The 27,510-nt window shown below is 43.9% G+C and overlaps 2 protein-coding genes across 2 annotated transcripts in view; both read right to left on the bottom strand.

The window, feature by feature from the left end:
- Positions 1–1,003: 1,003 nt before the first annotated feature.
- On the bottom strand, positions 1,004–27,510 carry LOC309633057 (spermatogenesis-associated protein 31D1-like). The gene is given in 5 exon segments (XM_082401364.1): positions 1,004–5,596; positions 5,600–9,680; positions 9,960–10,020; positions 10,622–12,259; positions 27,056–27,510. Coding segments are annotated over 4 exon segments (4,467 nt in total). The 5' UTR covers positions 10,707–12,259; positions 27,056–27,510; the 3' UTR covers positions 1,004–5,356.
- Positions 21,456–27,510, bottom strand: part of LOC309633054 (spermatogenesis-associated protein 31D4-like) — a 212,198-nt gene continuing 206,143 nt past the window's right edge. Inside the window, exons 6-8 of the mRNA XM_082401359.1 lie at positions 26,731–26,776; positions 26,094–26,154; positions 21,456–25,813 (exon numbers count right to left, since the gene is read on the bottom strand). Of these exons, the coding sequence (XP_082257485.1) occupies positions 21,508–25,813; positions 26,094–26,154; positions 26,731–26,776 (4,413 nt within the window). The 3' untranslated portion in view covers positions 21,456–21,507. The remainder of the gene's footprint in view (positions 25,814–26,093; positions 26,155–26,730; positions 26,777–27,510) is intronic.

Here is a 27,510-nt window from a genome sequence, read left to right as displayed (position 1 = left end):
GGGCTTGGCCAAAAAGATGGTTCCATGATTTTGGCAACAGTGATCGGTGAGAGATGGGCATAGGACCCAGCTAGAGACAGTAAGGCACAGTAGGACTTTTGAAGGGACTAATGGAACAGATAACCCATTTTTAGTTGCACTTGAAGCTTGGAAGATATAGCTATGAAGTTGCCATCAGAAAGTCTCACAATGAAGCCAGTCTAGAATATAAAGCCAAGAAATGGATAGAAACAGTACTGATTACATCAACTGAGCCCCAGTATGAACCCTCTTGCCTAAGGCTAGCCTCACTCCCAGGGTTTTTCAGGTAGCTGAGTCAGCAGTCTCTTTTTTAAGTCAGCTGAATTGTATTTGCTGTCATTTACATCCAAATAATTCCTCACACTGTAAGGGAGCTCTCTATCCCTGGCTCCTTCTTCCATGATAGCATACTCAATGTATATTACCTTCTCTGTCCTTCAGGTTGCTTTCTATAAAAGGGGATAGAGAAACCTGATTCAAAGAGTTGTAAAGATTAAACAGGATAATATACATAAAAGCATAAATTTGTTTCACAGCATTGAAGTACAATAACAAGCAGGACTTAATTTTTCTAAATTAAACTAAATCTGGCTCAAAGCCCCCATTTTAAAGTGTAGAGAGATATTCAGTATTAGTCATTACTGGGGGTCTTTTTTTTTTTTTTTAATAGGAATTATTTATTTATTTATTTATTTATTTATTTATTTATTTATGGCTGTGTTGGGTCTTCGTTTCTGTGCGAGGGCTTTCTCTAGTTGTAGCAAGCGGGGGCCACTCTTCATCGCGGTGCGCAGGCCTTCTCACTATCGTGGCCTCTCTTGTTGCGGAGCACAGGCTCCAGTCACGCAGGCTCAGTAGTTGTGGCTCACGGGCCCAGTTGCTCCGCGGCATGTGGGATCTTCCCAGACCAGGGCTCGAACCCGTGTCCCCTGCATTGGCAGGCAGATTCTCAACCACTGTGCCACCAGGGAAGCCCTACTGGGGGCCTTTTGCCTATTTAGTTTAGTATTCACTGTCAAACAAATATGTAGGAAAGAGCCTCTGATTTAAGTCCACCATGGTGGGACTGGGATATTCACTGTCCAGGCCCATTTGGTCCATTAAAAGGCCAAATTAACGTCCTTGGCTTCACAGCCTCTATGCTAAGTATGGGCAATGCAGTATTTTACTGAAGCTCCCAAAATAATGGCGCTTGATGATTAGTCATCTCAGCAAACATTATTTCATCCCATAAAAAATCGTGCTATCTCCTAGAGGACTTCCACACAAAAGCCATCCACATAAGGAACTCATGTTTACATCCTTATTCTGGAGTCATTGGAGCCACTGCTACCTTTAGTCAACTCTCCTTCTTTCAACCCAGCACTTATATCAACCCCCATCTCCTCTCTCCTGGGAACACCCAGGTAAATTCTCCTCCCACATGAGAATCTGGACTGGACTGTACAATAGGTATCTCACAACTTCTGTTTGGGGGTCAGGAAATATGAAAAGCCATTAATAACCCCTTAGACCAGAAGCCCAGAACTTCCTGTAAGACAGAAGGGGAAAGTCAGCTTTTATTCCTTTTGGAGTCCCCTCTGGCAGGGAGTGGAAACAGCAATGCATAGCTTGGTAAATCATCCTGCCTCAAATGAAGGATGCCTAAAGCTGGGCAAGCATTGCTACAGAGGAAAATTACCCACCCTTGTCATTGTCAGCCCAACCTCCTTCCCACAGTGAAGCACTGCTAAACTTGCATAATAATAATTTCCTTCCCTGCCTGCCCACCCCCACCCCACCTCATAGAAGGAAAGAATAGACCTTGAGTTTCCTGGGAGAGATAAGGAGGCAGCTTCCACAAGTCTTTGAACTGTCTCTTGGCCTCCCTAATGAAGACCAAACATGTACTTGTGTCCCCAGGAAAATAACAGCCTAATTTAGGCTCTAATCCAGGACCAAATAGAAGTTCTAGAAGAAAGGCCTCAGAGAAGAGTCTGATCTCATAGCCTGGACCTCTTCATTGAGACTGCACACTGGGGCACAGTTCTCAGTGTTAATCCCTGTGAAGGCTGCCTAAAGGAATCTGATCCTCTTAGGTAACACCTGGCACCAAAGAAATTCATGATGCCTGAGCCTGTGATCTGGGGCTCCTGTGCCCAATCCACGTCAAGGTACCAGTTGATTCATCCATTTCGTTTGCCCTGGTATTAGGTTTGGAGCGTGGGCTTGCGGTTGTAAAAATTCAGATAGACCATTCCTATCACATTCTATGTCAGTGACAATTTCTTCAGGCACCACAAAATGTAATGTATATGAGACCCCTCCTGAAATTGCCCAACACTGTGATCCTGAGTGTGGGCACGAAGCACATGAAATCTTTTTCTAGGGAAATTGATCCTCATCTCTCCAGTCATTGTTCAGCTAATATACCTTCCTGCCTTTTATGACAGTCCTTTCCCATAGGAACAGGAGTCTGGGAAAAAGGAAAACAGTCCTAGAAGCAGAACAAGAGTATGGGATCACTCCTGGATGGTGCTGCCACCTCATTTGGACAGGTCACTTTATAGATGTTCTGAAGGTGTAAACTCAGCCTCGTTTCCTCATGTAATGTTTCTCTGAATGGAAGCAAACATCTGGGCACCGGGTATGACTTGTTATGTGACCCCAGGCCAGTAACTCATCCTTTAAGCCACCACCTGTCCCTTGGTTAAAAGTCCTCGGGCCATGGTTACGTAGAAAATATCCCAGGATGGCAGTTAAATGCTCTGAGTTCCCTAGTACCGGCTTTTCCACCAATTGGGTGACTCATTTTCTCTGATGTTTCAGCTGTGAGAAGCACATTTGAAATGATGGATGTGCTATATTAAACATATTGATAAGAGCAGAAACTAAACCTTGCAATCTGTAGGGTTTGCTTCCTCTGTAAGCGTGGCTGTCTCTACAGGAGCTGAAGTTTGCTTCTTTAGCCCTATGGTCTGAAAGCTAGGGCAGAGGGGAGAGACTGGGGGAGCCAGCATGAGCTATATTGCACCTAATTTTTTCTCTCTCCCAAGTCTGAAAACTGGCAGTGGTGAGTCAGGTGGTTCTAAGGCCTCCTTTCACTTGATTATTCGTGGTGACCCCACACCACCTTTACCTGCATGCCACCTTTCCCTCCTTCTTTGGATGCTCCAACCTCTTTTTTTTTCTTACCAGCTACCACTCTACTTAGCCATTAAACAGCTTTGACCTTGATGATATGAATGTGAATGAGGGCACGGATACACTTGACACCTCTGGCCACTTTTGCTGCAGTGAACTGAGTGGGGTGTCCAAGAAGAAACCCTTGTCTTAGGAAGACTTCTAAGAAGGTTCCAATGATCCCCACGTCCTGATAGTCACACCCTTGTGTAATTACTCCTCTCCTTGAGTGTAGGCTGGACTTAGTAATTTGCTTCTAATAGAATAAGGAAAGGGTGATGGGATATCATTTCCATTATTAGTTTACAAAAGATTGTAACTTCTGTCTTGCTAGCAGACTGTCTCCTGACATTGATGAAGCAAGCTGCCATGTTGGAGAGGCCCACATGACAAGGAACTGAGGAGGGACTCCAGCCAACTCTAGCCAACAACCAACAAAGAATTGAGGATCTCAGTCCAACAGGCTTTGAGGAACTTCATCCTGCCAACAGTTGTATAAGTGAGCACAGAAGTGAGTCCTTCCACAGTCAAGCCTTCAGATGAGACCCCAGCCCCAACTGACACCTTAATTGCAGCCTTGTGAGAGACCTTGAAGCAGAGAACCCAGGTAGGCCTTGTCTGGATTCCTACCCACAAAAACTGAGATAATAAATATGTGCTTCTTAAAGCCACTAAATTTGGGGGTGTCCATTATACAGCAATAGATAACTAATACACCCCTAAATTACTGTAATCTTGGTGAAAAATGTAGCATGACTGGGAGGGCAGGCACCAAATAGGACACCATCTCCCTGATGACATCCTTGGGAATACTGTCTTCATGCTCAAAGATTATCCAATATACTCTTATGCTAAAATGGTATCATTGTGCTCTACAAAGCCCTGATTAGTATCCAGGAGGTACTGGAGGCATAGGTAGGGTTGTGTTGGGTGGAATGGATGGCCAGTATGGGATCATGAGTAGTGACGATGATGTCATTCTTTCCCCTTCTCATTTTTTTCTTCCTTTCCCACTCATTCCACCATTACATTTTCTTTACTCTCTTCCTCCTTTTCCCCAAAATTCTGGGTGACTGCCTGATGACCATTCCTGTAAATGATGCTATCAAGCTACATATCCTGAAGAAATTTCCTTGAGGAGCAGCTCTTCCTGTTCCTCAAGGTGTTCTCACAAGCACAGAGACCTCATTGTCAAGCTCAAAATGTGCTTTCCAGACAGATTAGCACCCCATGTGTAGCAGATTCTTAAGCCGGACCCACCCAGTTCCTAGACCCTGCCCTGGCCAACCCAGTGTCCACAATCACAAAGCCCATTTATATACACCCCACTCAATGACACCTACCTATGAGATACTCTGGAATCAGCAGCTTTTTCTAGACGAAAGTAAGTCACCATCTTCAGGAAAATATTCATATCCCTTGTCCTTTTCAGAGCTGCAAACTCAGTCTTCCCTACTGCTCCAGTAAGGGTAGAGGAAGTGGAAAAGGTGAACTGCTACCCATTTTCATTAGGGTAAGGTTAAGGGGTGGGGAACATGGCCCATCACTACAAACTTCATGAAGGAGAGAAGGGCTCTTAGTTGCAGGTGACATTTATTCCTCACCAAGAGATCTAAGAGGAAGATTTCTGTCTTCCACTAACCTCAGGGCCTAAACGCTCTTCAAAACTTTCTGAAGGAACAAGGGTTAATTCTGGCTACATTATGCCAGAGTAACTTATCGGATTATAGCTGTATATAGTTCAGGATCGTTTGAGAGCAGATAAGAAGACAGTTTGAGCCAAGTTCTGGACTTTAAGGGGTTTTCTCACTTTGGAAAAGCCTGAAAGTTTCTAGAGTAAACTTTTTGTACTTTTTTTTAGAAAAATAAAGTTTTTTAAGTAGGGGACATCTGAGCAGGATCAAATAAAGGACCCCAGGATGAAACTGAGGAGGCTACTGTCAGGCTCCCTGCAAGGAACTGGTCATCTCTTAGACGCCAAGAGAGGAAATCAGTATGAGCTGAACTACTCCTTCCTTTCTCTACACACAAGTTCCAGGATACCCAAAACCCATGCCCCCAGTGCAGTACACAGAGAGCACTAATGTTTCTCTACTAGAAGAAATATTTATTGAGGAGGATCAATATTCTCAGTTGTACTAAAGAAAGATTGTTTTCATCAGAGGATGTGTTATCATGAAAACTGCGAGGTTTTCTCAACAACAACTGAGTTCTTTGGAGAAATTTTTTCTCCCTGGAAATGCTGGAGAAGCAATTTCTGTTTGAATAGAAGAGTCAAATCTCTGAACACAGTGCCTTCATCAGGGGTGAGGGTGGCTGGAGGTACCTGGCATTCTTGATGCACGCAGGTGGGGCTTGGATTGGGTACAAGCTCCCTGGAGGACAGGGAAGAGAGTTGACTCTGGCATAATACCTAGTCCTCAAAGGCCACAACTTTCTGGTGATGTCTGATCCTGTCTCTGTTCTGTCTAACACTTGTAAGACAACTCTGGTCAACAGAAACAGCTTCTTGATTTGAGGACTTGGTACGTGCCCATTCCTCTTGCTGTGGGTCAGAGAGAGCCCCACAGTTGGAGGGACGTCCCTTGTCAGGCTGTACCTGGGTCTGCAGTTTCTTCTTGTGCTGACTTAACTCCAAGGCCTCAGATTTGAACCTACGTGCCAGCTTCTCCTCTAGGATCTTCCCAATGGCTGTCATGAGCTCCTGAGCTTCAGGAGGCCCATAACTCACAAAGATAGCTGCACTTTCAACTGAGTCTTGGTGCTGCACAAAGGTTGACATGAATTTGGCTTTTTGCTGGGGACTTTCCTGGTCTTTGATTTTCCTCTTGGAGTCAATCCACTGAAAAAATCGCCTCATCTTTTTTCTGAAGTAACTTTCTGGAGGAAGCTGTTCATTCTGTGACAGAGGTGGGGAAGTGTCCTTTAATTCTCTTTCCTCAACAGGGTGGCTCTTCTTTCTGCCTGTAGACGTCCCTAGTCCTGAATCCTCACTTCTGTATTCTCCTGCTTTGGAGCCCGGAGGTCTCACTCTCTTTGCAACAGGTGGGAAATTCTTATCCTGGCAGTTCCATAAGACATGCTTAGAGGGATCCTGCCTCTGCTCCGTGCTGGTCCCACTGTCCTCCAAGTGGGCATGCAGCACCTGGGAAGCTGCCATGTCCCCATTGGAGACACTGTGGACATGAGTCAGTGAAGGCTTGGAAGGCAACCTACCTGAAATCAGGGGCATGTCAGTGGGACAGTGTACAGCCTGGCTATGCTCCTTACCCTCGAATTTAAACTTTAACTCACTAAGGAGCTGGTTTTGAAGGTCTGATAGTTTAGAATCTTGGGGAACAGTTATTTTTGGTGAGGGACATTGGGTGGTCAGGGTAGTTTCTATTTTACCCATATTGACGTATGCCATTTGGGAGCTGTCCAACTCGCTGGTTGTCAAGATGTCACTATATTGTGATTGAAGAGCACACAGCTCCTTGGCCTTGAATATCTCCCTGGACACACTGGACATGAAAGAATGTTCTAAATTCTTCCCCTCTATCTTTTGGCCCCGAATCATTTCTACTCTATCACTGGAGTTCATGTTCTCATCCCTTGGCTCATGTCCATCCCCGGCTTGCCTTATGGGCACCTCTGGGCTGCATCTGTGGTCTAGTAGAGTCTCACTCTGACTCACTTTGTCTTTGTTTCTGTGTGTGAGCAGCTGAAAAGTCTGTCTGCCACGCTCAATTGTCTGAACGTCCTCTGCAAGCCTTTGGTCGATATCAGAGTGTGATGGCTGCGGGGCCCGCTGTCCTTCTTTGTCCACAGATGAGATAACAGGAAGAGGATGATCCAGCACCGGGACTGAATTTGTAGTCCTCACCTTGTTTCCTTGAGAAGTTTCAGAACTTCCTTCAAGGGGCTTGGAAACCTCACCTTTGGAATCCACCCCAGAAATATGGGTGGTTGAGGAGGGAAAGTCAAATTGAGGAAGAGGCCATGTTTTGGCTTCTCTCAACATATAGAATTTTATGGATTCAAGAACCTTGAGGGGTAGACCCCATCTCTGAGTCACACGAAACCTTAAAATATGGGCTTCTAGCACTTTTCGGGTGTTAGGATCAAGAAAAGAAAGCTCTAGAGTGCTAATCTGGTGGTAGACTTTACCTACCATTGCGCTTTTTGAATCTGCGTCTTCCATATTGGTCTGGGAATTCCCAGAAGTAGGCAAAGTATTGTCGTCAGCCAGCCATGAACGACACACACCTATAGGAATCCTACCTGCACTGATCTGCCAAGACTTCGTGCTCACATGTAGTCTAAGAATGGTTTTTATTTGATTCCAATCTATGTCCTTCCTTGAGACATTTAATAATTCATTCCCTGAGTGATTCCTTGAGTGACACACACAGTTAGTTTTTGTCTCCAAAGCAGCCCTCAGACCCTGCACTAGGTAACGTTCTGAGACCTCTTGTGGACTGTCTTCTGGGCTCTTCTCTAGGATATAGCCAAGATTCTTCCTCATGTCATCCCTTAGCTGAAACTTTGTTGGGGCCCTCTCATGGAAATTTGCTGGGAGACCCAATTCAGTCTTCCCTATATCCTTGCTATCCTTGCCCTGAAGCTCAGAGATTTGTAAGTGAACATGTGTGCCTCTCTGCTGAGGTACTTCTGTTAATTTATACTGAGGCTCCATCAGTGCTGGGGACTCTAGATTCCTACAGGCTTGGAGGCACCATCGTGGAATTAGCCTCCTTGGAACGTGGAGCTCCAGTTTCTCCTGGGGTTCACTGGTGATATGAAAATGGCCAAGGACGGAGACTGGTACATAGGCATGGGACGACCGGTTGACCAATGGGAGGTTAAGAGCTTGAGGACAAGTGGCTTCTTGAGATTTCTGGAGCACAGGAACTAAACCCCACAAACTTTCCTGTTGTTTCTGCAACATGTGCCATTCCAGGTGTTGATTTCCAGTCGCGATATGAAAGTCTGACTCATTCTGGAATCTATGGAAAGACACTCCATGGTCCCTAATCTGGGATGGAGAAGAAGATGGTAGAATTGGGAGTTGGGATTGAAGGTGGGCCTGGGGCTGGACCTGAGTGAAAGGTAGGGGCTGGGATTGGGGTTTAGTTTGAGGCAAGGGTTGTGGATGTACATGAGGGAGCAGAAGGGGATGGGAATAAAGAAGTGGTGGAGATTCTTGATCCCGCATTTTGAATGCAGAAGCACTACAGATTCCATTGAATAAAACAGAGTGAGACTCTAGTGGGTAACTACTACTAGAAGCCAGGAGAGTAGCCTCTAGGGACTCACTGTGCAAAGAGGGAAGACCCCAGAAGAGCTGGCTATATTTCTGCTGCAAGTTTTCCCCCAAAGTCTTGTCATATAGGAGCTGCTGACAAATGCGCAGCTGCTCGGGTTTGCTTTCACTGTTCCAGCCAGTTTGGGGGGCTCTAGTGTCCTTTACATCAAGTGACTGCAATGAATTCCCTGAAGATGTCCGTTGGTATTCTGACATTTGTTTTGAAAATGGTCCCTCTTCCTTTTGTTTCTTCTCTGAATTCTGGAAAGCCATTTTCTTTTCTATTTGTCTCTCCAAGAGTCCCTGGATGGCCTCCACATGCTTGGTAACAGAGTCTCCCCAGAGACAGGTGTCTGGTAGAGGGAGGGAAACATTCTCTCTCTGAAAATCAGAGAGTGATAATGTGGGGAGGAACACGTTCTTGGCATTAGCTTGCCTTGAGGAGAAGTCTGAAATTGACAGGCTTGAATGCTCAGTGCCTCTGATTGTTGAAACACAAGTGGACAACCCACCAGAGCTATCTGGAGATAACTTCTCCAGAACAGGCTCCAGTGAGATGGAAGTTGATTTAGGTTGAGTCACAGATAAAGTGCAGTCTGGCAGTGGTGAAACAGACAGAGTTGGTGGTGCATGATGACAAGCAGAAGAATCGGGTTGATTCACTGCCTGGGACAAATCTGATAAGGGATTGATATCTTGGGAAAGGGTGGGGTCAAGAGAGAAAATGGTATCCGGAGACAAAGTGGCCTCTCGTGGGGGAACAGGATCTGCTGTCTGAGTGTCATGTGGTAGGAGAGGGGGAGAGGCAAGGGGTTGGGGTGGGGAATAGTCCACAGGGAATTTGGAATCCAAGGAAGGAAAAGGCTCTGGTGCCAGAGAGTGACCCAGTGGTGAGGGTGAAAAAAAGTCAACTAAGGGAGTCACTGGGTTAGGGGAGAGAACGGAGGTGGGTAGTGGGGAAGGCTCAAGCAGAGAGGCTGCTGTTAGGTCTCTTGGAGGGACTGTTGAGAAGGCAGGGGACAGAGTAAACGATGACTCAGTCACAGGAGCTGTGGAAGCCAACGGGGACACAGAGGAAGTAGAATCTTCCAGGGCCTCTGGGAATAGCATCCGATTGACCTCAGCAGTTGCCTTATTACACACCTCGCAGGAGGGGTCTGGACATAAGAGTTGACGAAAGCGGGTGGTGTCATCGTGCCGGCCCAGGGGGCTGCAGAAGACAGGAAGTACAAAGATGCAGCCAGGACCAGAACAAACATGAGACCCTGGCAAGTCTGGCAAAAGTATGGCTGCCCAATGTATACTATCCTTTCACATTCTTTTACTTCCTTAATCTCACAATAAATATTTTATCCCCCTCCCCAAGGCTTTCACATTCTGAATCTGAGGATTTTCCCTCCCATGTCAATCCCAGGCTTCACTGAGGCCCTAGAAATTCAAAGACTCCACTAAAAAGCGGGATACAGGAAAGAAGGTAATGTTCAGTCACCTTTGCAGAAGAGAAAGCACCTTCCTTGCCTCCTCTACTTCGCTCTGGCGAGCTCTCCAACCTGGGAAACCAGGAGAGTGATGAAGGTAGAAACAAGGAGACCTTATAGGAGGCTTAGTAGAATGTCCTTTCGTGGTACCCTTGGTGGATTGGACTTGGAGAGCCCCAAGAACTAGGAAATAGGGTCAGATCACATGGTCAATGATAATAATAACAAAGCTCAAATATGTATGTTGCTTTATCATTCACAAAGGGCTTTCATATGTATTCTCCCATGTGATATTCAGAACCACCCTTTGAGGAACATAGGTCAATGGTTATTTACCTCAAAGAGGAATCTGATCATCCAGGAAGTCAAAGGACTTTTACAAAGTCAGGACACAGAAGTTCTGACTCTTGACATCTCACATGGCCACCTGTTGGGAAACACCCATTGCCCAGGTCCATCACTGCTTCATGCCCAGCGATGAGCAGAGCAGGGAATCTGAGAAGTGTCTCAGGCTCTGACTGCCTTCCCATAAGCCTCTCCTCTGAGAACTCTGGTTTCTGAGAGAAACTGTATCTAGCAGTTGACATCCTCAGAGATCAGGGACCTTGGATCTCATGGAAAAGTCAGGAAGGGTTACCCTTGGAGAGTTCAGATGGGATAGGCAGAACCTTACCTTTCGGTGTTCCACCTTTCCTTCTCCTCTTGGCTCTGCCCTGATGCTGAGAACAAAAAGAAAAGAATGAAGGGCTGGGGCTCATTTCTCTCACTCCTCTCTAGGAAACTCGGATATTCATTATCCATGAATAATATGACTCTATTTTAATTAATAGAACTTTATGTTCCTTCCTTTTTTCAATTTTAAAGTTTTAAAATGCTTTCAATTTTTTTTCTTCTTTGACAAACTCAAAGAAGGGCTTTTGTCTATGAGATCCACACTTGATATTCTCAGTCAGAAGTCATCAGCCCAAGGAGGGCACAGCATCTGAGGCCAACAGTCACGTCCATGTCCCTCAGATAGGACCCTGTATCCTGGAGCTCAGGCTCCAGCCTCTGCTCAGAGGCTCTCAGAGGCTCAGCATTGCTGCTCTGATCAGCCCAGCACAAAGGAAGGCTTTGTCGAGTGATGTCTGACGTGAGAATGTGATGCATGATCAAGCATTGGGGAACTCTGTTCTCCTGCAGAGATCCCAAACTCTCCAAATAACCCAACCCAGGGCCACAAAGTTACTGCAAAGTTATTGCTTGGGATTTTATCCTGGAATCTCCAAACACTCAGATGGGCCATGGGCTTCAATTGGAAGCCTTAGTCCCCCCAGAACTACTGGCCCTGCCTGGCCTATGATGTTCTATCCTCTCCTTGAACTTCCTATCTTAGGTGTCTCTCTGACCCAACCAATCTCACTGAGAAATGTGAGCAGGGGAACAAGAAAATAAAGAATCATTCTTTGAGAGGCAACTTTTGGTTCCAGCTGCAACATTTAAAGAGCTTGGGAGTCATTACTCCAGTCTTTAGAAGAAGCAAAATCTGAACCAATTGAAAGTCAGTGACTTTTCTTCTAGCATTAGAGAATTAAGGTCACCGGGCAAATCACTCCAAAATCTTCATAGAGGGTGAATGCAGAGAATCACAGTTGAGGTCAGCTTACCTCAAGCACAGGCTACTGGAGCCATAAATTAATAGGAACACTTAAAAGGACACTTTGACAAATTGCTAGAGGATGCACGTGGGCTAACATGAGAGCGAGAAACTCCTAGGGACATTATCTTAGGGGGGCCTCCACCTATTCATGGGTTTCGCCTATGGGAACCCCACCAGGTTCTCTCGGTGAAGAGCCATGAAAAATTCTGATGTTTCTGGTGGAGGAGTGTGGGAATGGGAAGAAAAGTAACAATTTTGAAAACATTCTGAAATATCCCCTGAATGTTCTCCATAACGGAAGCTTACTCAGCAGAGGAAAAGACTACCAGAGACTTATCCCACATGGGAGAAGGGAAATTATCCAACTCCAGTTCCCTCTAGCCCTCCTATCTCTTCTAAAAAGTGAAAAGAAAGAAAGAGAGAAAAGTGTTAGAAACATCTGTGAATAACCCAGGAACACAGGCCCACTAAAAGACAGATTTAATCATATCCCCTCCCCCCCAGCACCTTACTACCACATCAACAGGGCTCCAGTATGGTAAAAGAGGATCATAGCCGAAAGAGCTGCAAGGCATAGGCTCTATATAAGGAGGAGACTTAGGGAAATCTGAAGACACCAAGGGAGATTAAAACAAGGACACTATAGGAAATTGAAGTCTCTGACATATACAGCTACAGTAAATATTAAACACAACCAACACGTACCCAGATTAACATAAAACTTCACACTAAGGTCTGTTTACTTCAGTTCCTATTACCCAATACATTATGTCTGGCTTTCAACAAAAAATTACAAGGTATGATAAAAAGGCAAGGAAAAACAGTCTGAATAGATAAAGCAAGCATCAGATCCACATTCAGATATGACACAGATTTTTGAATTGTCATACATGGAATCCAAAATAACCATCGTTTCATGTTAAGGGCTCTAATGGAAAAAGCAGAAACAAGCAAGAACAGATGAGCAATAAGCAGAGAGAGGGAAACTCTAAGAAAGAATCAAAAGGAAATGTTGGAAACCAAAAACACTATAACAGAAATGAACAATGCTTTTAATTGGCTCATCTGTAGATTGCCTATGGCCAGGGAAAGAATAAGTGAGTTTGAAAATATGTCAATAGAAACTTTCCAAACTGAAATGCAAAGAGAAAAAGAATTTAAAAAAAAAATTTTAACTCAGAATATCCAAGAACTGTGAGACAGTTTCAAAATGTATAATACACATGTAATTGAAATACCAAAAGGAGAAGAAAGAGAGAACAGAGAATAAGAAATATTTGAAGAAATAACAGCCCAGGATTTTCCAAAATTAATGACAGATTAACCATAGATTGTGGGAGCTCAGAGAACACCAAGCAGTATAAATACAAAGAAAGTCTATACCTGAACATATTTTATTAAAACTGTAGGAAACTGAAAGATAAAATCTTGAAAGAATATAGAAGAAAGTAATATCCTACCTCTAAAGGAACAAGGATAAGAATTATGGGCTTATCATAAACCATGCAAGCAAGAAGAGAATTGAGTGAAATATTTAAAGTGTTGCAAGAAAAAAAAATCACCCTAGAACATTGTGTCTAGTGAAATTATCCTTCAAAAGTGAAGGAGAAATAAAAACTTTCTCAAACAAAAACTGAGATACTCATCAGCAGCAGATTTGCCCTGGAATAAATGTTAAAAGAAGTTCTTCAAGGAGAAGGAAAATGACAACTCAGATCTACATAAAGGAAGGGAAAAGAAGGAATAAATGAAGGTAAAACAAAACTTTTATTTTTCTTATTCTCAATTGACCTAATAATACTAATGATAGTGTATTGGGTGATTATAGTATATGGATAAGTGAAATAAATGACATCAGTGTTACAAGGGACAGGAGGGAGGAATTGGGAGCTCTGTTATAATGGAACCTGCACTACCTATAAAGTGGTATAATGTTATATATACAAGTGGCCTTAGATTAGTTGTAAATGTATATTAAAAATTCATGGGCAACCATGAAAATATTTTTTAAAGAATACTTGACATGCTAAGAGAAGAGAGAAATGGAATCATATAAAGTGCTTGTTTAAAATCAGAAAAGGCAGAAAAAGAGAGGAAGAAAAAAAGAATACACATAATAAATACTAAACAGTTACAGATATGATAGATATTAATCCAACTATATTAAAAAATCGCTAAATGTAAGTGGTCTAAATTCACCAATTAAAAGACAGACTGTCAGTGGATAAAACAAGATCCAATTATATGTTGTCTACAAAACACCCACTTTAAATATAAAGACACAGATGATTAAAAGTAAAGGGAAAGAGAAAACTGTACCATGTTAACACTGATGAAAGAAAGCAGGAGGAACTGTATTAATTTCAGACAAAGCAGACTTCAGAACAAGGAAAGTTATGAGGGATAAAGAGGGGCAGTACATAACAACAAAGGGGTCAACTCTCCAAGAAGACACAACAATCCTTAACATGTACACAATCTAACAACAGACTGTCAAAATATGTGAGGCAAAAACTGGTCCAACTGCAAGGAGAATTAGGTGAATCCACTGTTATTTTTGGAGACTTCAACACCCCTCTATCAGAAATGGACAGATTCAGCTGGTAGAAAATCAGTAAGGATATAGTTGACCTAAACAGCACCATCAATCAACTTGATCTAATTGACATTTATAGAATACTTCATCCAACAACAGAATATGCATTCTTCTCAAGCACACATGGAACATTGACCAAAATAAACCACATTCTGGGCCACAAAACACACCTTAACAAATATAAAATAGAAATCATACAAAGTATATTTTCAGACCATAATGGACTTAAACTAGAAATCAATTACAGAAAAATAGCTGGAAATGCCAAAATGTTTGGAGAGTAAACAACATGCTACTAAAACATGGGTCAAGGAAGAAATATCAAGAGAAAAAATATTTTAAACTAAATGAAAATTAAAATACAACTTGTCAAAATTTGTGAGTGGCAGAAAAAGCAGTACTTAGAGGGAAACTGATAGCATTGAATGCATCTATTTGAAAAGATTTAATATCTTTGTGGGACTCTGGTTTGCTGACCTGATCGATTTCTCTCTGTTTCCAAAATATTGGGAAACATGAATTCCTCCTTAGGTAGCACAGTGACAGAAGAAGGAGCCCCACCCAACACACAAAGGCAAGGATGGGAAAACCTAGGAAGTTGAGCTGGAGTTCAGCCATGGTGCAGTAAGGCTCCTCAGACAAAGAAGATGGTCCAGATCATCAGAAGTGCATTGCTGCCTCAGGCATCTGGGCATTGAAAGTGCACATTCTAGACTAGAGTTCTAGGCCCACATCACAGAGGTTAAGTGTAAACACCAAAGGTTCTTGAGAGTGGGGGAGGGGACAACACAAGAGAAATAAACCCACAATCATTCCCCCACCATCCAACCCAGCAGATCTATCCATCCCTCCAGGGCCCTTTAGATACCTCTAACCCACCTTCCAACCCACACATTTACATACCATATATTTACCTTAGTGAAATTTTCTATTTATTCCACACGTTACCCAGATATTACCTGAGACCCTTTTACTGCTTGGTGATCTACCTTTGGACTCCACATAATATTTAAAACTCTGCTATGCCAAGGGATTTTTACCTCCAAGCCTTCAGCTACAGCTTCCCCTCATATATAATGTGTTCTCACCTGTATGAAGCCAGAAATATACTCAGAAGAAATATACCCCCCCCCCCATATCTCCTCAAAAGAATTCACATTCACCAAAAAGTGTGAGTGCAGAGTAGCCTGTACCAGTGAACAGGAAGCATGACAAAAAGGGAAACAAGGGCATGGCACACCCATGAACCTATGGCAAACAACTTAAAAATCTGTAGTAATTCTTTTTTTCCTAAAATCCCTCTTAGGCTATTTAGCCCCCTAAGGTTCTCAAATCTAGCCCCCTCCACCCATACAGTGTCTCATCCTGCTGCTTGCTCCCTCTTCTGACAAATCCCTTCTCAAAACATTTAAATTTTTTTCTTTATTTTACAGAACACAACCCGAAGGACCAAACACACCCTGATTTAAGGAGTGAGCTTCTCTTTAACATAACTTCTAATGAGCACAATATTTAGCAATATGTTTTAGTTCTTTTGAACCACACTCATGGTTACTTCTTCTATGAAAAGTTTTATGATTTTTTTCCCCATCTACTTTCTTACTTTCCACCAAAATTCCTGTTGGCATCTCCATACCTTTTTAAACAATGATGTCATTTTTGTTGATGTGTATATGTATTTATTTCATCTCCCCGTGCTAGTCATTTAATAGTTGTAGCCCTTATACCTTCATTATTTAGATTATAAACTGCTGAAATTAAGCCGTGTCATTTCCTTACTTTGCTTGCCTGTATTCCCTCGTTGAGTCTGATGAATCAGTCTTGACCCCAGATACCTAATTCTCTCCCTCCCCTATGAGGAGGATACTAGTAATGACAGCTCCTTTCTTTACCTGTCTTCTCCTGCAACCACAGCTCCACTGTTGTCTCTACCCAAAAGGAGGGTACATTTCAAGCCCACTCCATCTCACATACGCTCCTCCCTTGACTACAGGAGGTGTATCTGTTCAGAAAAATCCCTCCACATATCTTTGTATCTCTGGTATTGTTTTTTTTATAGAAAGTCTGGTCCTGACTGTCCCCGAGGTCCCTAGGATTCACAACTGTAAAAACATCCTCTAAAGTTTGAGCAATATAAGCTCCACCAAAAGAATTTCCAGGAGAGAAGGGGTCAGAAAAATGACACATAAAATATATTCTTCAAAAAGTGGCCTTGTCATAAAAAAGAAAGACCGAGAAACACTGATCCAGATTAAAGGAGACTAAAAGCACACGACAACTAAATGCAGTCTGTGATTCTGAATCCTGTAATGGAGGTTTTGAAAAAAAGCCACAAAGGACATTACTCAATAAATTGACAAAAATGGAATATGAATGGGAGATTAGTTAAAAGTTTTATGTCATTGTTAAATTTACTGGAGGGGATAAATAACTGTACTGTATGTAAGAGAATCTTCTTTTTCTTAAATACACAATGAAATATTCAAGGAGAAGGTGCATGATGCATGAAATGTATTTTCAAATATTCAGAAATGTATGCATATTTTTCATATATGTGTGTGTGTGCGTATTCACATATATAGAGAAAGGGGAGGCAGGGAGGGAAGGAGACAGAAACAGAGACAGAGAGAGGAGAGAGATCTCAAATTGGTCAAAATGTTAGTAGGTAAGTCTGGATAAAGGGTACATGGTTTTACCATCCATGCAACTTTTCCACAAGTTTAGTTATTTTCAAATAAATACATTTTTAAAATAGACCATTGCCTGCTGTCCTGGATTTTACCTAAACTTTGAGATTTCTGCCTTTGATTCTTGCAGCTACCACCATCACCATACCCAAACCCCAGAAATGTGTAATGCCAGCTTTAAAAGTTATCTCACGTTCTGTCCCAGGCAAGAAATCTGGGATCCCCTGCACATTTCAACAGGATTTTACAAAATGCTGAAGAAGAGCACCACCCCCTCCCCACCCGCAAATTTTTTTTAATTAAACACAATACAAAAAAAAAAAAAAAGAAGGAAAAAAATCAACATGTTTACAGCATGGAACCCCTAATTTTTCTTATCTGGTGCCACCAGGTCATCCGTCTTCTGGCGTTTTGTGGTGTGAATTGGTTTGCCAGCACTTCGTCTGCTCTGCTCGCCAGTTACCATTCTTCCACCAGATTTTTGTCTTCCAAAAATGTGTTGACATCTTTTGTCGTATCCTCTCTCCTTCTAGTCATCCTTAAGCACTTATTCTTTTTAAATCCTTTGTTTGAATAGTTTTATTGAAATATAGTTCACATACCATACAATTTACTCATTTAAAGTGTGTAATTCCATGATTTTTAGTGTACTCACAGACATGTGCATCACCACAATTTTAAAAACATTTTCATGACTTCAGAAAGAACCCCGTAACCTTTAGCTATTACCCGCCACCCTTCATCTCCCAGCTCTAAGCAACCATTAATCTACTTTCTGTCCTCTCTTGGTTTCCCTATTCTGAACATTTCACATGAATGGAATCATATGTAGTTATTTGTGACTGGCTTCTTTCACTTAGCGTAATGTTTTCAAGGTTCAGCCATGTTGTAGCATGTATCAGTGCTTTTTAATACCAAAAATATTACACTGCATGGATATACCATATTTTATTTACCCATTCATCAGTTGATGGACATTTGGGTTGTTTCTGCCTTTTAACTCTTATGAATAATACTGCTATGAACATTTGTTTATAAGTTTTTGTGTGGACATATGTTTTCATTTCTCTTGAGTATATACCTAGAAGTGGAGTTGCTGGGTCACATAGTAATTCTATGTTTAACATTTTGAAGCGCTGACAGACTGTTTTCCAAAACAGCTGCACCATTTTTCATTCCCACAAGCAGTGTATCAGGGTTCCAGTTTCTCCGCATTCTCACCAACACTTGTTTTAATATGACTTTTTGTTTCTAGTCATTCTTGTGTGTGTGAAGTGTTATATCATAGTGGCTTTGGTTTTCATTTTCCTGATGGCTAGAGATGTTGAACCTCTTTTCACCTACTCTTACTTTTTTTTTTCATCTACTCTTGCTTTTAATGGCATTTGGGGAAAGAGAGAAGATAAACAAGTGTGTTTTATCTACTGTGTTTAACTCGAAACACAATAGCTCATTTTAACTGTGTGACAGGAAAAATATTTTCTTGTAAATATTTGAAAACACATATAGTGATGTCAAGTCTTTATCAACATGCACAGTTTACTACTTCTATTCTTTCTGCATGTTATAGTTACTGTGTGATTAAGGGAAAGCAATATTGTGCACTGAATTTGATCTGTAAGATTACTTCTTGTATGGGGTTGAGGGAGGAATTCATTCAAATGACTCCTTAGGGTTGACTAAAAGGCAGAGCAGAACTGATTGCCAGAGCCTCTAAAGCACAATGCTTTTTTGTCACCAATGCTGTGTACATCTGTTGTGAATAACTGTGTACCACAGGTGATAAATATCAAAGAAATGTGAGAGCTTTGACATGGGCACATAGCATATGTCTTAAGAGATAGATGACAAGATGTTTAAATGGGCTTTTACACTTTAATCATAGTGTAAAAGATGGGATGTATCACACATGCCAAATGATAACTGTGAAAGCTCGGTGAGGGGTGTATGGGAGGTTACATTGTTCTGTCTGCTTTCGTGCATGTTTAAACATTTTTGTACTAAAAAGCTTTAAAAATAAAAGATGTAGAGTGACTCATAAGGAGAGGGAGGGAGCAAAAGGATACCTGGCCAGGGTGATCAGTCCATCAAGACTAGAGTTTAGCTATCTCTCAATAAGGAAATTTCAGGAAGTGTAATTCCTTTGAGGTTGGGAAAGAAACTTCTTTCCATATAACAGGAAGGAAGAAGGAAAGGAGGAATGGGAAAGTTTTGTTTTTTAAGGATTTTGATGAAAATTTCCCATCTCATGACTTCTAGTTCCTCTGTGAATGGTGGTTTGGCACATCTGCTGAGCAAGTGGAGATGGCCTAAATTTGAGACAAGTGAAGGAGATTTGAGTAGCACTGGAGAGAAAATGGACTAAGGAAACAGTGACCTAAGTTCCATTTATTTTGTTCATATGTTAGTAAGAATGAAATAAGAATTTGTGGAATGGATGCATTATTTCCAGGTAGTATGAGGGCTGAATTTATCATGGCATCAGTAGACTTGATTGTGAGATTTAATCCAATAGTCATCATCTACTTATGGGAAGGTATTTCTGGAAAAGGCAGAGACAGGGGATTTTGCCAGACAGGAAGGATTAAAGGTGATTGGATGGGGCCTATTTGTAGTGGAGCTTTTTAAATGTTGCTTACCTGATAGACCATCAAGCCTACCTTGGAGAGAGAGAAAAAGAAGACAAGAGCTTGGTGGATAGAGGAAGAGTAAGTGGAAAAATGACCTAAAGTTGAAAAATTAACAAGTAGTATATAAGCTGGAAGGATGGAGGATAAGGCCAAAGGGTGGAATGTCAGACTGTACTATTCCAGATGGCAGAAGTGTTCCTGGTAATAAGCTCTACAGTGTGGCAGTGACTGCACTGGAAGGGAAGTAAAAATGAGATGATGTAGGAACAGGGAAGCTGGGTTATTGACAGGTCTATTCACATGGAAGTTAGAGCCCTCCACCACTCCTCACCTCTTCATGTTCCCCACCCTGGGCCCCCTCCCACCTTTTGTCCCTCTCCCGGGGGCTCCACGGAATCTGCCTTCTCTCTGTGACCGTAAGCTTCAGATATTGTAGGATCAATGTCATAACTCTGGATAAGAAAATAAAAGTAGTGAGAGAAGCCTGTAGTGGACATCTAGTTTTGTTTTTTTGTTTTAACACCCAGTATCCATAAGTCTTTCTGGAAAAACTACCTCAAGTGCTCTCTAGGATACTCACCCCATTTTTGAGTCCCAGTCCGTACACGTAGAGTTGCCTTCCCTCTAGACCTCATTGTAAGGGTGGGTATGTGTGCAGCCTTGGCCAAAAAAAGGAGGTCCATGGTAAGCCCCCAAATGTCTGATACCCCAGTGCATAGTCTAGGACTCACCTCTGGTTCATGAGCTGTAGGTATTCTGGGGGAGGGGTACCATGGCTCCACCAAGGCTATTAATCTCAGTGGTGGCACCTTCATCTTGATTGATGAACTGTACACATTAAGGGCGATATCTTGTATATTCCCATCAAGCACAGATGGAAGGAAAGCACCATGCTCACCTTCCCCAAAGAGGGGGATGCCATCTTGATGACATCCTTGGAGATACTGTTTTAGTACTCAAAGACACCCCCATGCCTTTTTGATATAAGGCATCAGTGTGCTGTGCAGTTCTCTGGTCAGCCTCGAGGACATGGTGCTTGGATCAGATTGAGGAATGGGGGAGCAGGACAGGGTCAGAATATGGGAATGATGAGGCATGAACTTTGTTCACCCAGTAAGGACATTCTTTCCCTTCACTTTTTCTTACTTTCCCACTCACTTTAAGACATCTTTTGCTTACTCTCAGCTGTATTTTACCCTGGGAGGTAGGTGGCTGCCTGGTCAACATTCCTACCACTGACAGCTGAGTGCTGCTTTTCCTCTGCAAAAAAAAAAAAGTCATCAACTGAGCAGCCTGAAAAAATACCCAGAGAGGGGAACCACTTCCCCAGGGTGCCTTCCTAGTAAGGAAACCTCCATGTCAAGTTTAAAGTATGCTCTTCCGATACATTAACATGACCCACATGACAGATTCTTAAGCAGTTGCTGTGCTGTTCCTGGACCCTACGGCAACTAGCCCAGGGTCCAGTAGAGCAACACCTCCACCCAAATAGTGCCATTCAGGGTTCAGCCCCCCGTAGGAGCTTCTGGTCACTGAGTTCTAAATAATGATTAAGCTGTTGTTTCTTCTTCAGCATTATTTTCAGAAAGTATACCTGTCCTTAACCCTCCTCAAGTATAAAAGACCTATCTTCCCTACTTCTCTAAAGGATATAAAACGTTCAGTGAGGGGGAAGGTGTGGGCTGCTATACATTTTCATTAAGGCTAAGCTAAGCGGCAGAAGACAAAGCCCATCTCCTCAAATTTCATCAGGGAGGAAATGGGCTTTGGGGTGGGGGGGCGGGGTGGGGGTGGAGGGGGCACCATATCTGTTTCTCAGCAAGAACTCCAGAGGACTGGTCACCTTTTAGCCAAAGCCAAAGGAAGCAATCAGTAAGAGCTGAACTATCTCCTTCCTTTCCCTTACACGTAAGCCCTGAGTTACCCAAAACCCAGAAAACAGAAAAGATACACTATTATTAGATAAATATTTATTGGGGAGAATCAATAATCTCCACAAGGAAGGAGTTATTTCTGGATGGGAAGTCTTCTTCCCTGGAAATTCTGGAGAAGTCTTTTCTGTCTAAACAGTAGAGACAGATGTCTGAACACAGTGCCTTCAGCAGTGCTGAGCGCAGCCAGGGGTGCTTGGACAGCTTGACACCTGCGGGTGGGGCTTGGATGGGCCACAGGCTCCCTGTGGGACACTGCTGGGGGATGTCCGTGACACAGTCGCTGGTCCTTGAATGCCACAACTTTCTGGGGCTGTCTCTTCTTATCTCTGACCTGTCTTGTACTTGGAGGATAACCCTGGCCAGCAAAGATAGCTTCTTGATGGCAGGACTTGGTGTTTGTCACTTTACAGGAGGGAGCCCTGTAGTTGAAAGGATGCCCCTGGACAGGCTCTTTCTGGACCTGCACTTCCACCTTTTGCTGAGTTTTCCTAAACTGCACTGGGAAAGGAAGGGGCTCTGGAGAGCAGGTGACATCAATTGCATGCTGACACCCCAGTTTCTCCTCTAGGAACTTCCCGACGTCTGTCACAATTTTCTGAGCTTCAGTTGTCCCAGTAAAGGCCGCTCTACTTTTAACTAGGCCTCTGTTCTGCACAGTTGATATGGGGCTGCCCTTTTCCTGGGCATCTTCTTGCCTTTTGTATTTTATCCCAGAATAAAGCCATTGCAAGAAGTGCTTCATTCTTTTTCTGATATGGCCTTCAGGAAGAGGCTGTCCCTTCTGTGATAGGGTCTGGGAAGACTTGCTCGCAAGTGTCTCCTCTAGTACCATGTCCTGAGTAGGGAAACTCTTCCTCCTAAGTTTGGATGTCCCCAGACCTGTATCCCCTCCACCAAGCTCTTCTGCCTTGGGCCCCAGAGGGCTCACTCTCTTTGCAGTTGGTGGGAAATTCTTATCCTGGCACCTCCTTAAGGCATGCTTAGGTTCCTGCTGCTGCTCCGTCCTGATTCCTCTGTCCTCCAAATGGACACGCAGCACCTGGGAAGCTCCCATGTTCCCACCTGAGACAGCCTGGGCATGAGTCAGTGAGGCCTCGCAAGTCAAGTTATCTGAAGTGAGGGATGTGTCAGTGGGTTGGCCTTGAGCCTGGCTATGCTCCCTGTTCTCCAGTTTAAAGTTTAACTCACTGAACAGTTGTTCTTTAAGGTCTAATGATTTAGGATCTTGGGGAACTGGTAATTTGGGTGGGGGGCTTTCAGTGGTCACGGTAGTTTCTACTTTATTCTCATTCACATTTATCATTTGGGAGCTCCGTGGCTTGCTAGTTGTCAACATGTCACTAGTTTTTAATTGAAGAGTATCAAGCTCCTCAGCTGTGAATACCTCCCTAGACAATTTGGGCATGGAAACAGGTTCTGACTTCTCCACCTTTTTGCCCTGTTGCATTTCTCCTTTATCACTGGAACTCACACTCTTATGCTTCGGCTCATATCTGGCCCCAGCTTGCTTTGCAAGCAGCTTTTGGGGATTTCTGTTGGCTAGTTGAGTCTGTCTATGACCTGCTTTCCCTGTGATGCAGAGTGAGACAGGCAGATGAGTCTGTCTGGCATCCTTAATTCTCTGAACATCCTCTGCCAGCCCACGGTTGACACCCGAGCGTGATTGTCTCAGGACCCTCTGTCCTCCTTTGCCCACAGGTGAGATGGCAGGGAGAGAACGATCCAGGACAGGGGCTGAATTTGTTGCTCCCACTTTGTCTCCACGGAGAGATTTAGAGCTTCCTCTAAAGGACTTGAAGCTCCCAGATTTGGAGTCTGCCTCCGAAATCACATTGGTTGAGGAGGGCAAGTTGGCATGAGACAAGGACTGGGATGAGGCATCTTTCAATTTAAAGATCTGTATGGATTCAAGGACCTTGGCGGGAAGGGCCCACAACATCCTCATACGAAACCTTTTAATATGGGCTTCCAGCATCTGTTGTGCACTGGAATCAACAAAAGTCAGGTCCTGGAAGGTATTCAGGGAGTAGGCCTCACCCACTGATGACGGCAAACTTGTCTGTTTTGTTTGGGTGTGGGATTTCACAGAAGGAAGCAATGTTTCCTTCATAGCATGCCATGAATTATGCACAGTCCCAGGGAGCCGACCCTCATTTATTTCCTCAAACTTCTTGCTCAAATGTACTTTTAGGACATTTTCAAGTTGTCTCTGACCTAGACTCTCTGCTGACACCCTTGAATTTTCCTCTGAGAGACTCACCATCTGACTGTTTAGGTCTTTCTCAGAGTCATACCCCAGATCCTTACCTGAAGAGCTCTTTGGGTCATTCAACAGGTGATCTTTTGGGCCATTCTCTAGGCTGTGTCCCAGATCCTTCCCCACATCTTCCTCTAGCTGGAACATTTCTGAGCTCCTCTCATGGAAGCTTCCAGTTTGGCTCAATCCAACATTTACATTTTTGCTACTCTGACTCTTAAACACAGAGATCAGTGAGACTTCATTATTGCTCTCCGACTCAGATGCCTCTGAAAAACTATTTGGAGGCAACATCAGTGACACAGACTCGTAGATTCTGCGGGGCAGGCCCCACCGGTGTTGGATGAGCCTCTTTCGAAGGTGATGCTCTAGTTTCTTCCGAAGTTCATCACTGAGAGGAAACTCCCCAGGAAGGATGGAGATTGAAACATGGGCCTGGGGGGCCCGGTGGTGAGGAGTCTTAGGAGCTGATGGACAAAAGTCTTCCTGAGATCTTTGGACCACAGAGGGTAAACCCCACAAATTTTCCTGTTGTTTCTGCAAAATGTTCCATTCCAGCCGTTGAATTTCAGATGAGGAGAGAGACTCTGACTCATCCTGAGGTCTGTGGAAATGTACCCCACACTTCCTAATCTGGGGTAGAGGATCAGATGGTATGACAGGGAGTGGGGATTGAGGGTCGGCCTGGGACTGGACCTGAGTGACAGGTAGGGGCTGAGATTGAGGCAGGATTTGAGGCAAGGGTTCAGGCTGAATCTCAGGCAAGGACAGAGGTAGGGGATCGGGAAGCACTGGTGATTCTTGGCCTGTGGAGGCATTCGAGTTTCTATTGAAAATAAAGATTGAGGAACTGTCAGCCAAGACAGGAACAGCAGAGGGCAAGGACTCGCTGTGCAGAGATGGGAGACCCCAGAAGAACTGGATAGGTTTTTGCTGTAAATGGTCCTCCAGGGTCTTAGGATATGGGGGCTGCTGATGCACATGCAGCTCCTTTGGTTTGTCTTTGCTGCTCCAGAAGGGAAGGCAGACTGCTGAATCACGCTTATCAGCAATTGACTCTAACATTTTCCATGAAGAATTTTGTTGGTAGTCTGGCCTAAGTTGTTCTGGAAAAGAATCTTTTTTATTTTCCTTTTCCTTCCACATCAGGAAATCACTCCTCTTTTGGACTTGTCTCTCCAGGAGTGCCAGGACATCAGGGCTGAGAAATGAGAGGTTACCAGGCTCTACAAGGTCGGCTGCAGGGTCTCCCCCAAAAGAGGCCTCTGAAGAATGGAGGGCAAGAAACTCTTGATTGAAATCACATTGTGCCAACGTGGAAGGGAACAAGCCTTTGGCATGAGCTTGCCACCAGGAGAAGTCTGAAATTGACAAGCTTGAATGATCAGTGCCTCTGAGTGCTGGGACATAAGTGGACAACACACCAGGGCTTTCTGGAAGTGAGTTCTCAGGAACAGGCTTCAATAAGATGGCAATTGATTTAGACTGAGTGACAGTTAAAGTGCAGTCTGGCTGTGGTGAAACAGACAGAGTTGGTGGTGCATGATGACAAGCAGAAGAATCGGGGTGATTCACTGCCTGGGACAAATCTGATAAGGGATTGATATCTTGGGAAAGGGTGGGGTCAAGAGAGAAAATGGTATCCGGAGACAAAGTGGCCTCTCGTGGGGGAACAGGATCTGCTGTCTGAGTGTCATGTGGTAGGAGAGGGGGAAAGGCAAGGGGTTGGGGTGGGGAATAGTCCACAGGGAATTTGGAATCCAAGGAAGGAAAAGGCTCTGGTGCCAGAGAATGACCCAGTGGTGAGGGTGAAAAAAAGTCAACTAAGGGAGTCACTGGGTTAGGGGAGAGAACAGAGGCGGGCAGTGGGGAAGGCTCAAGCAGAGAGGCTGCTGTTAGGTCTCTTGGAGGGACTGTTGAGAAGGCAGGGGACAGAGTAAACGATGACTCAGTCACAGGAGCTGTGGAAGCCAACGGGGACACAGAGGAAGTAGAATCTTCCAGGGCCTCTGGGAATAGCATCCGATTGATGTCAGCAGTTGCCTTATTACACACCTCGCAGAAGGGGTCTGGACATAAGAGTTGACGAATGCGGGTGGTGTCATCGTGCCGGCCCAGGGGGCTGCAGAAGACAGGAAGTACAAAGATGCAACCAGGACCAGAACAAGGAAAGGGGGACCTGCTGGCCTGGCAGGGGTGGGGTCATTTGAAGCCTGCTGCCCCTTCACATTGCTCCACTTCCATGAGTTCACAACATGCTCAGTAGCCCTCACCTCAAGGCCTTCATCACATACTCATTCCTATGCTACCCCCTGCCAGGACTACAGCAGGTGGCACTGAATCCCTGGAATGCATAGAACATGCTAAGGAGGGATCAGGAAAGAAGGGGAAAGACTAGTCACCTTTTCAGAATAGAAATCAGCTTCGTTTTCTCCTCTGTTTCTGTCTGGTGACATCTCCAACCTGAGAAACCAGGAGAGTGGGTTATATGTAATGAAGGTAGAAGCATAGGTATAATAAAGGAGTCCCCTTACGGGAAACCGTTGGGATATTAGACTCTGAAAGACCCAAGAATCAGTAGATGAGGTCAAATGGTCAGTGACATTAACATGTGTATGTTGCTTCTTGTAAAGCACTTTCACATGCATTTTATCTCATGTGATGCTCAAAAACACCATGTGAAGCCCAGAGATCAGTGTTGCCTTAGAGAGGGATCTGATCATCCAGGAAGTCAAAGGACTTTTACAAAGTCAGGACACAGAAGTTCTGACTCTTGACATCTCACATGGCCACCTGTTGGGAAACACCCATTGCCCAGGTCCATCACTGCTTCATGCCCAGCGAAGAGCAGAGCAGGGAATCTGAGAAGTGTCTCAGGCTCTGACTGCCTTCCCATAAGCCTCTCCTCTGAGAACTCTGGTTTCTGAGAGAAACTGTATCTAGCAGTTGACATCCTCAGAGATCAGGGACCTTGGACCTCATGGAAAAGGCAGGAAGGGTCACCCTTGGAGAGTTCAGATGGGATAGGCAGAACCCTACCTTTCGGTGTTCCACCTTTCCTTCTCCTCTTGGCTCTGCCCTGATGCTGAGAACAAAAAGAAAAGAATGAAGGGCTGGGGCTCATTTCTCTCACTCCTCTCTAGGAAACTCGGATATTCATTATCCATGAATAATATGACTCTATTTTAATTAATAGAACTTTATGTTCCTTCCTTTTATCAATTTTAAAGTTTTAAAATGCTTTCAATTTTTTTCTTCTTTGACAAACTCAAAGAAGGACTTTTGTCTATGAGATCCACACTTGATATTCTCAGTCAGAAGTCATCAGCCCAAGGAGGGCACAGCATCTGAGGCCAACAGTCACGTCCATGTCCCTCAGATAGGACCCTGTATCCTGGAGCTCAGGCTCCAGCCTCTGCTCAGAGGCTCAGCATTGCTGCTCTGATCAGCCCAGCACAAAGGAAGGCTCTGTCGAGTGATGCCTGACGTGAGAATGTGACTCATGATCAAGCATTGGGGAACTCTGTTCTCCTGCAGAGATCCCAAACTCTCTAAATAACCCAACCCAGGGCCACAAAGTTACTGCAAAGTTATTGCTTGGGATTTTATCCTGGAATCTCCAAACACTCAGATGGGCCATGGGCTTCAACTGGAAGCCTTAGTCCTCCCTGAACCCCTGGCCCTGCCTGGCCTCTTTCCCTAGAAGGATGATATTCTATCCTCTCCTTGAACTTCCCATCTTAGGTGTCTCTCTGAGCCAACCAAACTCATTTTAAAATGTGGGAATAGAAATGGAAACAACAATAAAGAATCTCTGTT

This window comes from Balaenoptera borealis, assembly GCF_965194805.1.
Source record: "Balaenoptera borealis genome assembly, chromosome: 8".
In the NCBI taxonomy this organism is placed as follows: Eukaryota; Metazoa; Chordata; class Mammalia; order Artiodactyla; family Balaenopteridae; genus Balaenoptera; species Balaenoptera borealis.
Note: the sequence above shows the minus strand (reverse complement) of the source record. Positions and strands in the feature narration are given on the sequence as shown.